The 13,260-nt window shown below is 43.0% G+C and overlaps 1 protein-coding gene across 2 annotated transcripts in view; it reads left to right on the top strand.

Moving 5' to 3' along the window:
- Positions 1-13,260, top strand: part of LOC148476984 (ATP-binding cassette sub-family B member 5-like) — a 155,794-nt gene that overhangs the window by 116,158 nt on the left and 26,376 nt on the right. The window contains exons 18-23 of one of the 2 annotated variants that reach the window (XM_088457384.1): positions 219-323; positions 2,487-2,564; positions 2,655-2,738; positions 3,351-3,554; positions 3,993-4,093; positions 4,516-4,656. In XM_088457384.1, coding sequence (XP_088313510.1) covers positions 219-323; positions 2,487-2,564; positions 2,655-2,738; positions 3,351-3,554; positions 3,993-4,093; positions 4,516-4,656 — 713 coding nt within the window. The remainder of the gene's footprint in view (positions 1-218; positions 324-2,486; positions 2,565-2,654; positions 2,739-3,350; positions 3,555-3,992; positions 4,094-4,515; positions 4,657-13,260) is intronic. The other variant, XM_088457385.1, reaches the window with a different exon arrangement.

Below are 13,260 nucleotides of genomic sequence, written 5' to 3'. Positions count from 1 at the left end.
AATATATTACTTGACCTCTTTAGAAGGTTTAGTAAATCTACTCCCTATATATCTTACGTGTGAACATATATGAATAGCTACAGTACCTCTCATTTACTGACATTTTAAAAGAAATGTCCTCATTTTTATATTACGTTTTGCCATTGTAATCATCCTTTGACTTGATCCAGTGATGTATAAAATTAACCCAAATGAATATATTTTTCTTGTTTTGACAGCTGTTTGGGAAAGATGATCCTGATCAAATAAAACAGGAATCTGACTTATATTGCATTATTTTTGCAGTCATTGGATTTAGTTCTTTTTTTACTTATTTCTTACAGGTAAGACAATGTTACTTGTAAACTTACTTTATCTGTAAAAGTGTTAGATATAGCCCTAGGGGAATCTGTATGTTATACCGCCGGACGTCAGCCTGGTGGATCCAATACCGACGCCGGAAGTCCAGCAAATGAAGATCCTGATAGGGGAGGTAAGTAGGCTATCCCTAACCCTCTCCCCTCCCTAATCCTCCCTTATGGGTGCCTAACCCTAACCTCGCCTCAGGGGTGACTAACCCTAACCTCCCCCTTCCTGCACCCTAAACCCAACCCTCCCATGGGGATGCCTGACCCTAACCCCCCCTTCCCCTCCCCTAACCCTCCCGGGGAGTGCCTAACCCTAAGTCCCCCAGAGAGGCCCCAAACCTAACCCTCCCCCCCCCCCCATCCTCCCGCAGCTATCCGCTCTCAACGCCCGGCTCACCTACGATCGGTATGCAGGGCGTTGGGATTTCGGCGTGGGGCTAATGATAGGCATCGGTATTTAGATGCCTATCATTAGTCCCATGCCTGGATTTCACTGTCGGGAAGCCGGCAGTCGGCATTTCGACCCCCGGCTTCCTGACTACATACCGCCGTAGGGTACTGTATTTCAAACATGTAATTTCTGGAGCTTTGACTTCTGAGTGTGCTGTTTATTTTGGAGCTTTTAAGTTATTGTGCTCTCAGGGCATTCTGAGTATGGCACAGGCTAATGCAGAGATAGGGTCCTGTGGCAGATATTAAGCCGTCCAGGGACCATGTCAAACTCACCCTCATCCCCTCCTTGGTTACAGGCAGGATTGAATAACTCGAATGCATCCTGTGTAAATGGCCACGCTCTGAATCTCTAAAAGGCAGCACATGACTCAGGCCTAGCCCCCTAGATTGCCCCTTCCTCACCTCTCTGTGTACCCACTGCCTCCCCCCTCCCTCAACCACACACCTGGCTCCAAGAGGCAAAAGCTTTTGTTGCCTCCGAGAGTTACCCCACTGTCAGGATCTTACCTACAGGCAGACTGCCTCATTCTGGCGAGTCACACGGAGCTCCTGCATTATGTGTAGCGCAACTTGTGGTGCAAGGAGACTAGATATATGTAGACACATCTGTAAGTCTTTAGTGAGCTACCCAAAACTCTTCCTTTTGTCTCAGTGATGCTTAGTAGAGCAGGGATCCTAATCCTACATTAATGAGCTCCAGCCAGAAGGAGGCAGTCTGCCTGTAGGTTGTATACACTGTGCGAATATGATGCATTTGAAGTCGCATTTGAAGGTGAAAAAGTTGCACGAAAAGACGCTCGGCGCTACCGGGTCATGCCATGGCATGATGCGACTAGAAGGGCTGTGTAATGCGGTAGGAGTCTAGATGTATGAGGACCCATCTGTATCTGAAAATAAGCCATTCCATTGTGGAGCACTGACTTCTCTTTATCAGCTTTTCCAGCATTACTATTATGCCAGTAAATTGCTTCTTATTATAACTTTTGACTACCCTCATCCCTCTCATTTTCCTTCTTTATTGTCCAGATCATTCTGCCATTTACTTGTCCCCTCAGGTGGATGTTGTGATAGGGACTCTGGCCCTGATTCATAGCCGGGCGCTCTGACAGAGCGCTTGCTCTGAATCAGGGCCGTCCCTCTTAATTTTAAGAGCGGCCTCCTGGCCGCTCGTGTATCTGTGGGTGACCACCCACAGCTATAGCAAGGGGCCAGGAAGATGGTCGCGATGGTGGTAGGGTCTCGTTGCCGCAAGCCCTGGAGTGCTTTCGGCTCTATCAGAGCCGAGAGCACTCCCACTGACATCACTTGTGATGTTAGTGGAGCCGGCCCCAGACGGTAGGCGTTCCCATGGGAATGCCTCCGTCTGGGCAGCCACGCCCTCGGCACGCCCACCAAAGGGGGCGTGCTGTCACTCACCATCGACCGCACACTCCCTTTGTTGCGAGACCCGGAGCGACGGCTTGCCCGTCGCTATCCGGGTCTCGCGCATGCGCACTGGGCCAACATCGACCCGCTTGCGAGCGCTCGCGAGCGGGTCTGAATCAGGCCCTCTGTCGGGATTCCGTCTGCCGGGATGCTGACTACATCCCGTTGTTATATACTGGTCCCACAAAGCTACTTTTTACCTAACAAATTAGGTTTACTTGGCTTCAATGGTTTTCTCCATTTATTCTTATTACCTGTCAGGGCTTCATGTTTGGACGATCTGGAGAAGTTCTCACCATGCGTTTAAGACAGATGGCGTTTACAGCAATGCTGCGTCAGGTTAGTCTCAGTACTACCTATGTTAGTTTAGCTGTTTGTGCAAATAATTATTTATATTATATTAGATATTTTATTTGTGGCACTTATTAGGACATTTCATGGTTTGATGACAAGAAAAATAATACAGGAGCTTTAACAACGAGACTTTCTACAGAGGCTTCCCAAATACAGACTGTAAGTACAACTTAGTGCTTTTAGGCGTCTTATGCCATAACTATAATTTGCATGGTGTCTACTATTTATTTAATTAATTTCTTTTGTTAGACGCTGTATGTTTAGCACCATCATATTATGCAGCATTATACAGAAAATATCACCATTGGAGCTTACAATCTAAATTCCCTAGCACACAAACACAAGGCTCCATTTTGTCAGCAGTTAAATAACTTCTCAGTAAGCTTTTGTCCCTGTGAGGAAACCAGAGCACATGGAGTAAAAATAAACCCATGACCCCAGTTCTGTGAGGCAACAATGTTAACTACTGTGCCACTGTGTTGTCTGTACTGTTGTGTTCTATGCTCAGTTTGAAAGCTATCCATATTGAATGATATGCACATGCACTAGTTAATCCATTTTAACTATGCGCTATACACTTGCACACATTAGAAGGCATTTGTAAGCATTTGCGACACTTGGCAGTGATTAGTTGATATTTGTTATATCAACCCCAAACATATCCTTTCTAGAGGATCACAATCAGGTTAGTTTTACTATTGACTTCACTTATGCATTATCTGTATTTGTCTTTGCAATATTCAATTTTCTCTTTTCTAATCTTTAATTCAGGCAACAGGTACCAGGCTTGGTTTAATTGCACAAAATGTGTCCAGTATGGGACTGTCCATTATAATTGCTTTTGCTTTTGGCTGGGAGATGTCTCTGCTGCTTCTAGCTATGACTCCTGTTCTTGTGATCACTGGACTTCTAGAGACCAGGGCACTAACCGGCTTTGCAAACCGCGATAAAAAGGAACTTCAGCAAGCAGGAAAGGTATTTGTAACCGTGGAACCATTCCCCCATTCATGTCAATTACAGCACGCTAGCTCCATACCATCCACAGGATAACATTATCTATCTAATTTCTTAAAAGTCACACTCCTTGCACTAATAATCACAACACATTTCATCACCAGTACTTAGGCCCTGATGAAGTCCTGGTGGTGAAACGCGTTGGATGGCCGTCCACACCCGTTCGTGTCACAGACAGATCGCAGAGATATGCAGATTTTTTTTATAAATATATAATTATATCTTATGTATAACGTAAAGGGATCTAACTAACTCCTTATCAATTAATTTCCACTCAACATTCTAAGATGAATGATTTTTACTTTTATGATCCTGTATGCAGTGTGTGTGTGTGTGTGTTATTTTTTTCCCTAATTCAATCTTATTGTTGCTTTAATGTCCTCATTACTAAATGACTAGATTGCAACAGAAGCTGTGGATAATATTAGAACAGTTGTATCTTTAACGAGAGAGAGAACATTTGAGAAACACTACACGGAGAGCTTACAGAAACCCTACAGGTAACAATAAGGCCAGCCGGCGTTTGTAAAACATGAAACAAGGATTTGACTAGAGATCACTTTGTAAATTCTTCCCATCTAAATGTTTACAGTGGTATAAAGCCATTGTTCTATAGGTGATCTCCACTGGAATCTTCTTTGTATTACTAACTGGGATATATGAATTTATAATCAGTTGCAAATTATTATTCATTTTTCTCCGGTAACCTGTGATTGAAATAGAACATTGAAATGTAGGCAGCCCTTTTGTTCTATGCACTAGCAATTATATAGCAATCTGCGTAATATCAAAGTAATAAAATAAAAATCCAATCATTTTGCTTTTTCCTGCTTTCTTCACTCATTGTTCATTTTGATCGGTGTCATTATTAATGTCTTATTGTTATTCATAACCTGTTGTGTTTTGTCACCTCATTGTGTAGAAATTCACAACGAAAGGCGCAGATATATGGCATTTGCTTTGCGTTCAGTCAGTCTTTCATCTTTTTTGCCTATGCGGCATGTTTCCGCTTCGGAGCATATTTAATTCAAGTGGGAAGGATGAATGTGGAAGAAGTGTTCCTGTAAGTATGAATGGATAGCATGATCAAATTTACTGTCCTGAGAATAGTTATAAGAGTATGACCCATATTGTAAAACAAATGCTGCTTTCTAGGTACAGTAAATCATTATTTTCCTTTCTTGACTTCTTCACTGACTAGAGTTTAACAGATCATAAAATTACTCAGAAGATTTATGTTAATTGCAGTAAAGATTTTAAAACTTAGAATTGCGCCTGAGAATTTACCCTGATTGGGCATTTTAAATAACACAATGCAGGAGACGTAGCAAAGCTTCTAAAGAGTGGACAAATGGCCAAGTAGAGAAGTTGCCTAGAGCCAGTGCTTAAAGTGGTCCTAGAGACCCCTCATCCTCTGCGCTTTTTTAATATAGGGACAGCGCACGCAGTAGGTAGTAATGCACCCAGTACCAGTGCCCCCAGTAGTTGTGCCCCTTGTAGTAGTGCCTCCAGTAGTTGTGTCCATTACACAAAAAGAAACGGTTACACACAATACTTACCTTAAGCCCCGCTCCTGCATCCGCTGCCGTTCAACTGGCTGTTCATGGGAACTATGGGAGAGACATAATGACGTCTCTCCCATAGTGCCCACTGCAGGAGCCGGATCTCAGGAGTGAACTCTAGCCTCCGGCTGCCGCTGTAGGGAAGGAACATGGCGCCCAGTGGTAACAAAATCTCAGCGGATGCCTGGCAACTCTCTGTGCCGCAGAGATGACTGGCCAGGTAAGGTGGGCTGGAGGAGGCGGAAATGGTTCCACCTCCAAATAGAACTGACGAAACGCAGTTCCGCCCCGTTCCAGCTCACTTTAATCCCTGCCTATAGCAACTAATCCACTTCTACCTATCATTTTCTAAAATGAACTTGATAAATGCCAACTGATTGGTTGCTAACAAATTTGTTGCTATATTCATTTCATGAATTCCACACATACTGGGCTTGGCTGTTAACCTTTGGGTGTGGGCGCCTCTGCACTCTGCTGCTGGAAGTGTGGCACATGGCTTTGATATCATGCACTAAACCTCATTACAATAGTCTGTTGATTTAAGTAGTGTCCTTTTGTGTCTCTAGTAGATTTTTATGTTCATCAAGGGCTTTTATCATTTGTGTTTCAATTAGTGCTAGTCTAGAATTAGGTTTATAATGTTTATTAGATCTGAGACTATATGACCTCTTGTGACAAGTTTAGAGCTGAGTTCTGACAGTATGGCTATTATCTGTATTGCCACATCACCATGTTTCAAAGTCATGTGCTGCAATCCTTCCTCTCCCAGGGCCCCCAACTTGGAGTCCTTGTCTCTAGGAACGGATCTTCAGCAAAAACACCACACGAATGTACATAAAAGGGGCTGGGCAGAGGCTGGAGTGCATGGTCCCTCCCTCCTTTTTTGGTTCTACCCCCTCACACACACAGGACCTGCTGCCTCTTCTGTTTGCTGTGGGAGCAGCAAATAGCGAGGACAGAAGACCCTGATCAGCAACAGGGTTTGGATGCTGGAGTGTTGATAGCTAATTGGGGGAGGAGTGTGTGTCTGGCTGCTACTACTGGGGTGTTGGCAGTGAATGCAGGGGGGCAGGTTGAGTGTCTGGATGCCACTGTGGTGGTGTTAGTGAATGCAGGGTGAGAAGAGTGTGTGTCTGGGTGCTACTGGTGTGTTGGCAGTGAATGCAGGAGGAGAGTGTCTGGGTGCTGCTGGACTGTTGGAAGTAAATGCAGGGGAAGGAGAATATGTGTCTGGTTACTGCTGGGGTGTTGGCAGTGAATACAGAGGGAGGAAAAGTGTGTGCATGGATGATGCTGGAGTGTTGGCAGTGAATGCAGGGGGACAGTGTGTGTATAGGTGCCACTGGGGTGTTGACAGTGATTGCAAGGGGAGGAGAGTGTGCATCTGGGTGCTGCTGGGGTGTTGGAAGGGAATGTGGAGGAGGGTGAAGGTGTGTGCCTAGGTGCTGCTGGATGTCAGTAGTGGGGGTGACTGGGTGCTGCTGGGGTGTTGGTAGTGTATATGTGGTTTAGGGAGAGTGTGTGAGTGCTGCTGGAACTGGGGTGTCGGTAATGAATGAGAGCGGGAGGGGGCATCAACAACTATCTTGCCTCCAGGTTCTTGGTATGAACTTATGCCCCTGGACAGACGTGGTATCTTCATTAGGTTGCGCAGATGACTGAAGATTAAATGTAGATGATAACAGGTCTGTCTGTTTCTTTGCTGTCTGCCCATGCTGTTTAATGTAGTCACATCATCTTGCATAAATGCAGACTGAAAATGCGTTCATCATAAGGGACAGCAATTTCTGTGCACCTTAGAGTATCCTCGTTACTGTGTACTCTAGGTTTTCAACTGCGGTCAGTAGGGAGATGTGTATATTGCTGACTGTGTGCTGTGGTTTCATTTCACAACAAAAATAGGTGGTGAGTCAGGGTGTTCTCTGTCTATGGGATGCTGAGGGTTACTTCTGTTTTGCAGGATTCTGACCATTCACTTGTCTAGAGTCTAGATTATACTTTTGAAGTTTGGTATTTCTTTAGCTAGCGTTTTCTGTAATCCTCTTTGATATTTCTCAGTGAGTTAGGAGAGGGTAGTAGGTTAGCTTTTTTTGTTTATAAGAAGGTAATGTGAACTTGGCAGAGCTGTCCAATGTGTTAGAATATGCAATGTAAAAAATATATATATTTTTTTTAAATGACTTATTCACCCACTGAGACAGCTGTTTGGTAGCAGTTTGGGTTGCGAATTAGAGACACGGATCTCAATGGATCTTTGGACACCTATAGTACATGCAAAAAACAGAAGAGAGCACCTTAAAGGGCACTAGGTATACTGGACCTGGGAGTCACTGTTGGATTCAAGCAGTGATGTGCGGTCAGGTGAGGCAGAGCCTTTCCGGTCATACTTAGGTATACTCAAGAGTTTTCACTATAAAAATTATAAATATTTTATAAGAAAATATTATAAATATCTTCTTTGTGTTATTAATAATTTTTATAGTCAAAACTCTGGAGTAAAAAGTGTATGGCAGGTGAGGCACTGCCTCCCCTGTCTAACTTTTCTGCACATGCCTGATCAAAACTCACCAAATTTCCAGCACTATATACTGCTGTACCTGTATATAATGCCCACATGTACCCTTGGGTTCATATATGTATCTGTAAATCTAGCTCTGATTCTAGCCAGTGCCTCCCCAGCCATTTACCTCACCGCACGTCCGTTGTACAGAGATGACATCCAGACCTCTGTTCTTTCCATCTCCTAGGGAAAAAGTGAAGATCCAACCAGCAAAAGAAACAAACACAAATGGTGCATACACACGATCAGATTTTTTCTTCAGATATGGACGATAACGATTTAAAAATCGTTCAGTCGTTCATATCTGAAGGAAAATCGTTCATATCTGACATGCCTGAACGATGGACGATCAACGATGCGCGTTCCCGTTTGTCAGATAACGATATCTGACATCTGATGGGTTTGCAGTCAGACTTGGACGATTGCATTCATTTTAATGCAGTCAAAAATCGTTCAAATCGTTCAAATCGTTCAAAACTTTGGTCAAATCGTTCAAATCGTTCAAAACTTTGGTCAAATCGTTCAAATCGTTTAATCGTTCAATCGTTCATCTGACAAATCTGACCGTGTGTATGCTCCATTACTCTACATTTGGGATTTATACAGTAAAACAACATGAAAAAAACTCCCTACTTGTGTACGCATTGCACAAATTCTTATGCTGAATTAGCCATACCCGATTGAGACGCATTTTGCGCTTACGATTGCTTGCGCTTAGTGAGGCGTAACGCTTGGAGGAAGCATGTAAGCGCGACCAAAGTACAGTAACTGTTGGTTGACGCAAATTGTTTTCCAGGGATTCCACAAGAAAGACACATATGCATCATTTGGCGGCAGATCACTTGCAGGGGATCAGTCCCTGATGCAAAATGTGAACTGATGATGAAGGCAAACAACGGATGCGTCTGATTAGTTTGATTCTTCTGAATCCCATTCTTGTCATGCTACTACCTTAGTAATGAGGCTGCTGCAAGAGGTCCACAGCAATAACTTATATTCTAATTTGATCTTTTAAAGAGGAAGGTGATGGCTGTGTGTTTTGTATTGAACGCAACACTGTACTTCCATTTTGTCTCTGCGTCTTGTTTCATTTCACATGATAAATGTAACTTCATTATTACTTATTGTGAATGAATTGTGTACAGTTACTCTAGCACTTACTGTCACCGTAAAGCCACAGGTCCCGGCATATCTCAGACATTCTCTCCATAAGTAATGCAGGAGCATATGCTATCTTGGAGAAAAACGGTGCACTCGTCTTCCCATCTCATTAATAACCATTCAACATGCCCACAGTAGGTTCTGCTATCAACTAAAAATAGATATTTATTTTCTATAGTATAAAGAGCGTGCCATTCCTACTAATTAAACCAGGAGTCATTTAGTCCAGAAAAACGCATCAAGGCCCAGCCGTCACACACCAGTATTATACCAGTACTTTGAACTACCCATCATCCCAGACCTGTCCTCAATCTTCAATCTCTGAGACCTGGACCCGTGTGCACTATCAAGCCGATCTGCACACTGCACTACCTGCGATGTGCCGCTATTCTGCGCTATAGTGACGGCACAGCAGAGACTAATCAGCCGACGCACAGTGCACCAAACTCCGTTCCTGTGCCTGGAGGAATACAGCGCTACATAGCTTACCGCAGCAGCATAGCGGAGACGGACCAGTCAGCCTCACTGAATTCAGTTAGCCCAGCACTCTCTAAGCACAAAATCCCAACCAGATTTCCTCCAAACGGTCCGTTGTGTTGGAAATAATGTGTGCAGGTGTTGTTATTGCAGAGTTATATAGGCATGCACCAATGGATGGCTCAGCTATAAACAGTCCAGTTACTTAACCAGTGGTGTTGGTTTATTAAAGTACAGCCATACTCACTGTTACATACACACTAGGGGGTATATTTACTAAAGTGAGAGTTTTTAAAAGTGGAGATGTTGCCCATAGCAACCTATCAGATTCTACTTAACATTTACAGTGCACCCAGAAAGTATTCACAGCGCTTTACTTTTTCCACATTTTGTTATGTTACAGCCTTATTCCAAAATGGAATAAATTCATTTTTGTCCTCAAAATTGTACAGACAACACCCCATAATGACAATGTATAAAAAGTTTTGTAGAGATTTTGCAAATGTAATTAAAAAAACAAACTAAAAAATCACATGTACATAAGTATTCACAGCCTTTGCCATGAAGCTCAAAATTGAGCTCAGGTGCATTCTGTTACCACACATCAGATTGGAGGTCGGAACTTCCTGCAGGCTCTGGGTCCTAGTGAAAAGCATGTATGCATAGTGAGGAGGCTTTCTAACAAGATGGACATATTGGAAATTAGGAACTTCAAAGTAAGTGTCATCTACTATTACAAATAGGAGCTAATTGCCCCTGAATGGTTATTGTGGAATATTGTTTACTGTGGACAGTATTTACTTGTAGGGACATACAGTAATAGTCCCAGAATGGACTTTGGAATGTCCTAAAATGTATTCACGTTTTTAATATTACATGGGTGATACACATACTCAGTTCATCTACTATAATATATATATAATATACAGTGTGTGTGTGTGTATGTATATATATATATTATATATATATATATATATATATATGTTCCATATCGAGTGGCACTCCCAACACTACACACCAAAAAAGGCCCTGGTGCCCTCCGTCAGAGACCAACTCGAGAAGGTCCCAATATATCATCCACACCGGCGGCACTCAGGTACATAAAGGCGTCTCAACACAGGGGTATATACCGACGTTTCGGAGCCATTTATTGCTCCATCATCAAGGTCACAAATACAATACAAACATCACATATTTATACAAACACCTCACCTAAGTGGACCCACGTGTTCCCACGTCCGGTTCCGGGTCGCATCCGAGTGACGTCCACCAGCCACCGCCGGCGCCCACGTGACAGCCGCTGGAGAGAGGGGGCGTTCCCAGGATGAGTCACCGTTACCCAGACAACAAGCATAGGCCAAATGCCCATGCCCGATATCCGTCTAGGACAGACTCTAATCCTGGCCACGTCTTCCCACACCTCCAACATAACACCCACGCGAGCACAATCAGCCGGAAATCTGGTTACACACTTCTCAACGGACCTCATACCCAGATAACCAGGGAAACTATATCCACACACATATAAATATACATACATATAACATCATATCATAAAGAATACATACATTTATTAATAAACATCTATATAGAAAATACTAACTCATAGAAGGTAGTTATAGCAAATTCCTGCTCGCAATTTAGTATATAATCCCCAGATACATTAACACATAAGCACATTAGCACAATCAAGGGACCCATCACTCTCAGCCCCATATACCAAATCTATTCAAGTATACATAAGTACCCAATAGATTCACCCAATCTATCATATATATATATATAACAAACTATGCCTGTATAACTAATGTGCCACTTAAATACCTACCACAAAGAACCTAGATATTACTCCATATCGCAACCCTAGTTGCAATAGGTCAATTATAGAAAGCAGTGGAGCCCAAGATTCTCATTTAGACCCCGTGGTGCCAAGGAATCCAACCTGTAGATCCACCGCGCCTCACACTGTAGAAGCTTAAGTGATCTATTGCCACCTCGAAGGGCTTTTGGCACATGATCAATGATCATATAACGTAACGACGACACATTGTGTCCACTTTGTGCGAAATGGCGTGCCACCGGTTGATCACTACTGCCAGAAGAAATGGCAGCACGGATCGCTGACCGGTGTAACGCCATTCGCTCTCTTAGTGTTCTATCGGTCTTTCCCACATATGTGAGTCCACAGGGACAGGTAATAAGATAAATAATAAACCTAGTAGTACAGGTTACTCTATGCCGTATCGAATACTTATGGCCACTATAGGGGTGACAGAAGCTGCTACCTGTAGTCAATGAGCGACAAGTCAGGCAGTCTAAACACTTAAAACATCCCAGCTTAGGACGAAGAAAACGATCAACATTAGTCAATCCTAATCCTGTAACATCAGTTCTCATCACCAAGTCACGAATATTGCGTCCCCTACTATAGCAAGACATGATACGAGTGTCCTGTAGATTTAAATCAGGGTCAGTACCCACAATAGGCCACAATTCCTTGGTAACATTACGGATCCTATTACTGTGAACATTGTAGTGGTTTACCCATGGTATGCATTGTTCAGTCTTACCTGTCACTTTCCGTGATTTAAGTAACTCAGCCCTAGGAATCGTAAGTGCTCTGTCTTTAGCCTGACAGAGAATCTCCTCCGAGTATCCTCGTTCTCTAAATTTTACCATCATCTGTTCTATTTCTTGAATGGCTATCGACTCATCGCTACAAATTCTGCGAGCACGCAGAAATTGCGAAAAGGGCAGACCATATTTTAGAGGTTTAGGGTGAAAACTCCCACTATGTAGAATAGTATTCCTGTCTGTGGGTTTACTGTATAGCCGAGTAGCAATCCTATTATCTACCAGTGTTACCTGAACATCCAAAAAATGAACACTGCTATCATCAACAGAAAAGGTAAACTTAATGGGACTGTTAGATAAGTTATGCTGCTCAATGAAACTGAGTATTTCTAACCTAGTGCCCGTCCATATGAGAAAGATATCGTCTATGTATCTGGCATAAAACAGAATTCTGCCAGACACATAGACGTTCTGAAAAAAGATCTCATCTTCTGCCTGAAACATGTAAGCGTTGGCGTACGAAGGGGCCACATTTGACCCCATCGCCACGCCAACGAGCTGAAGATACAAGTCACCATCGTACATAAAAAAATTCCTAGTAAGAATCATTTCAAGCAGATCGATCACAAGGTTAACATCTGGACCAATATATACTGAACTCTCATTGATCAACTTCCTCACTGCCCTTAAACCTTCTTCATTAGGAATTATCGTGTATAAGCTGCTTATGTCAATGCTGCATAACAAACTACCGGTGGGTATCTCAGAAAGCTCAGAAATTCTATTTAAAAAAGTAGTGGTGTCCAACAGGAACTTGGGGTGTTCCTTGATGCACGGCTGCAATAGTGTGTCTAGATACACAGCTAGTGTCTGAAACAACGACCCCCTGGCCGAAATAATCGGTCGTCCGGGGGGGTTGTCCAGGCACTTGTGTATCTTAGGTAACGTATACAATAAAGCTGTGATAGGACACTGTGGAATCAAAGCTTCACACAACTCATTAGAAATAATCCCTTGATCAACTGCACTTAGCAATTTCTCACGTAGCTGTTTAAGGAATATATCTGTGGGGTCCCTGTCTAATTTCCTATACACCAGTGCATCTGAGAGTTGCCTCTCTATCTCTTGTTTATACAATGACAAATCTTGGATCACAATGGCCCCGCCCTTATCCGCAGGGCGGACCACTATGTCCGTGTAATGTGATAAATCTTGTAGCGCATGCCATTCACCAGCTGATAAATTATTATATTTATGTGTCACCACATTAGAATTATTAGAAGATAATTTAGTTACTTCCTGGTTAAGCATGCGTGAGAATGTTTTTATTGCC

The sequence above is a fragment of the Taudactylus pleione genome, unplaced genomic scaffold (genome assembly GCF_031769625.1).
Source record: "Taudactylus pleione unplaced genomic scaffold, aTauple2 ptg000758l, whole genome shotgun sequence".
NCBI classification, from domain to species: domain Eukaryota; kingdom Metazoa; phylum Chordata; class Amphibia; order Anura; family Myobatrachidae; genus Taudactylus; species Taudactylus pleione.
The sequence above is the reverse complement of the archived record's forward strand: the minus strand, read 5'-3'. Positions and strand labels throughout refer to the sequence as shown.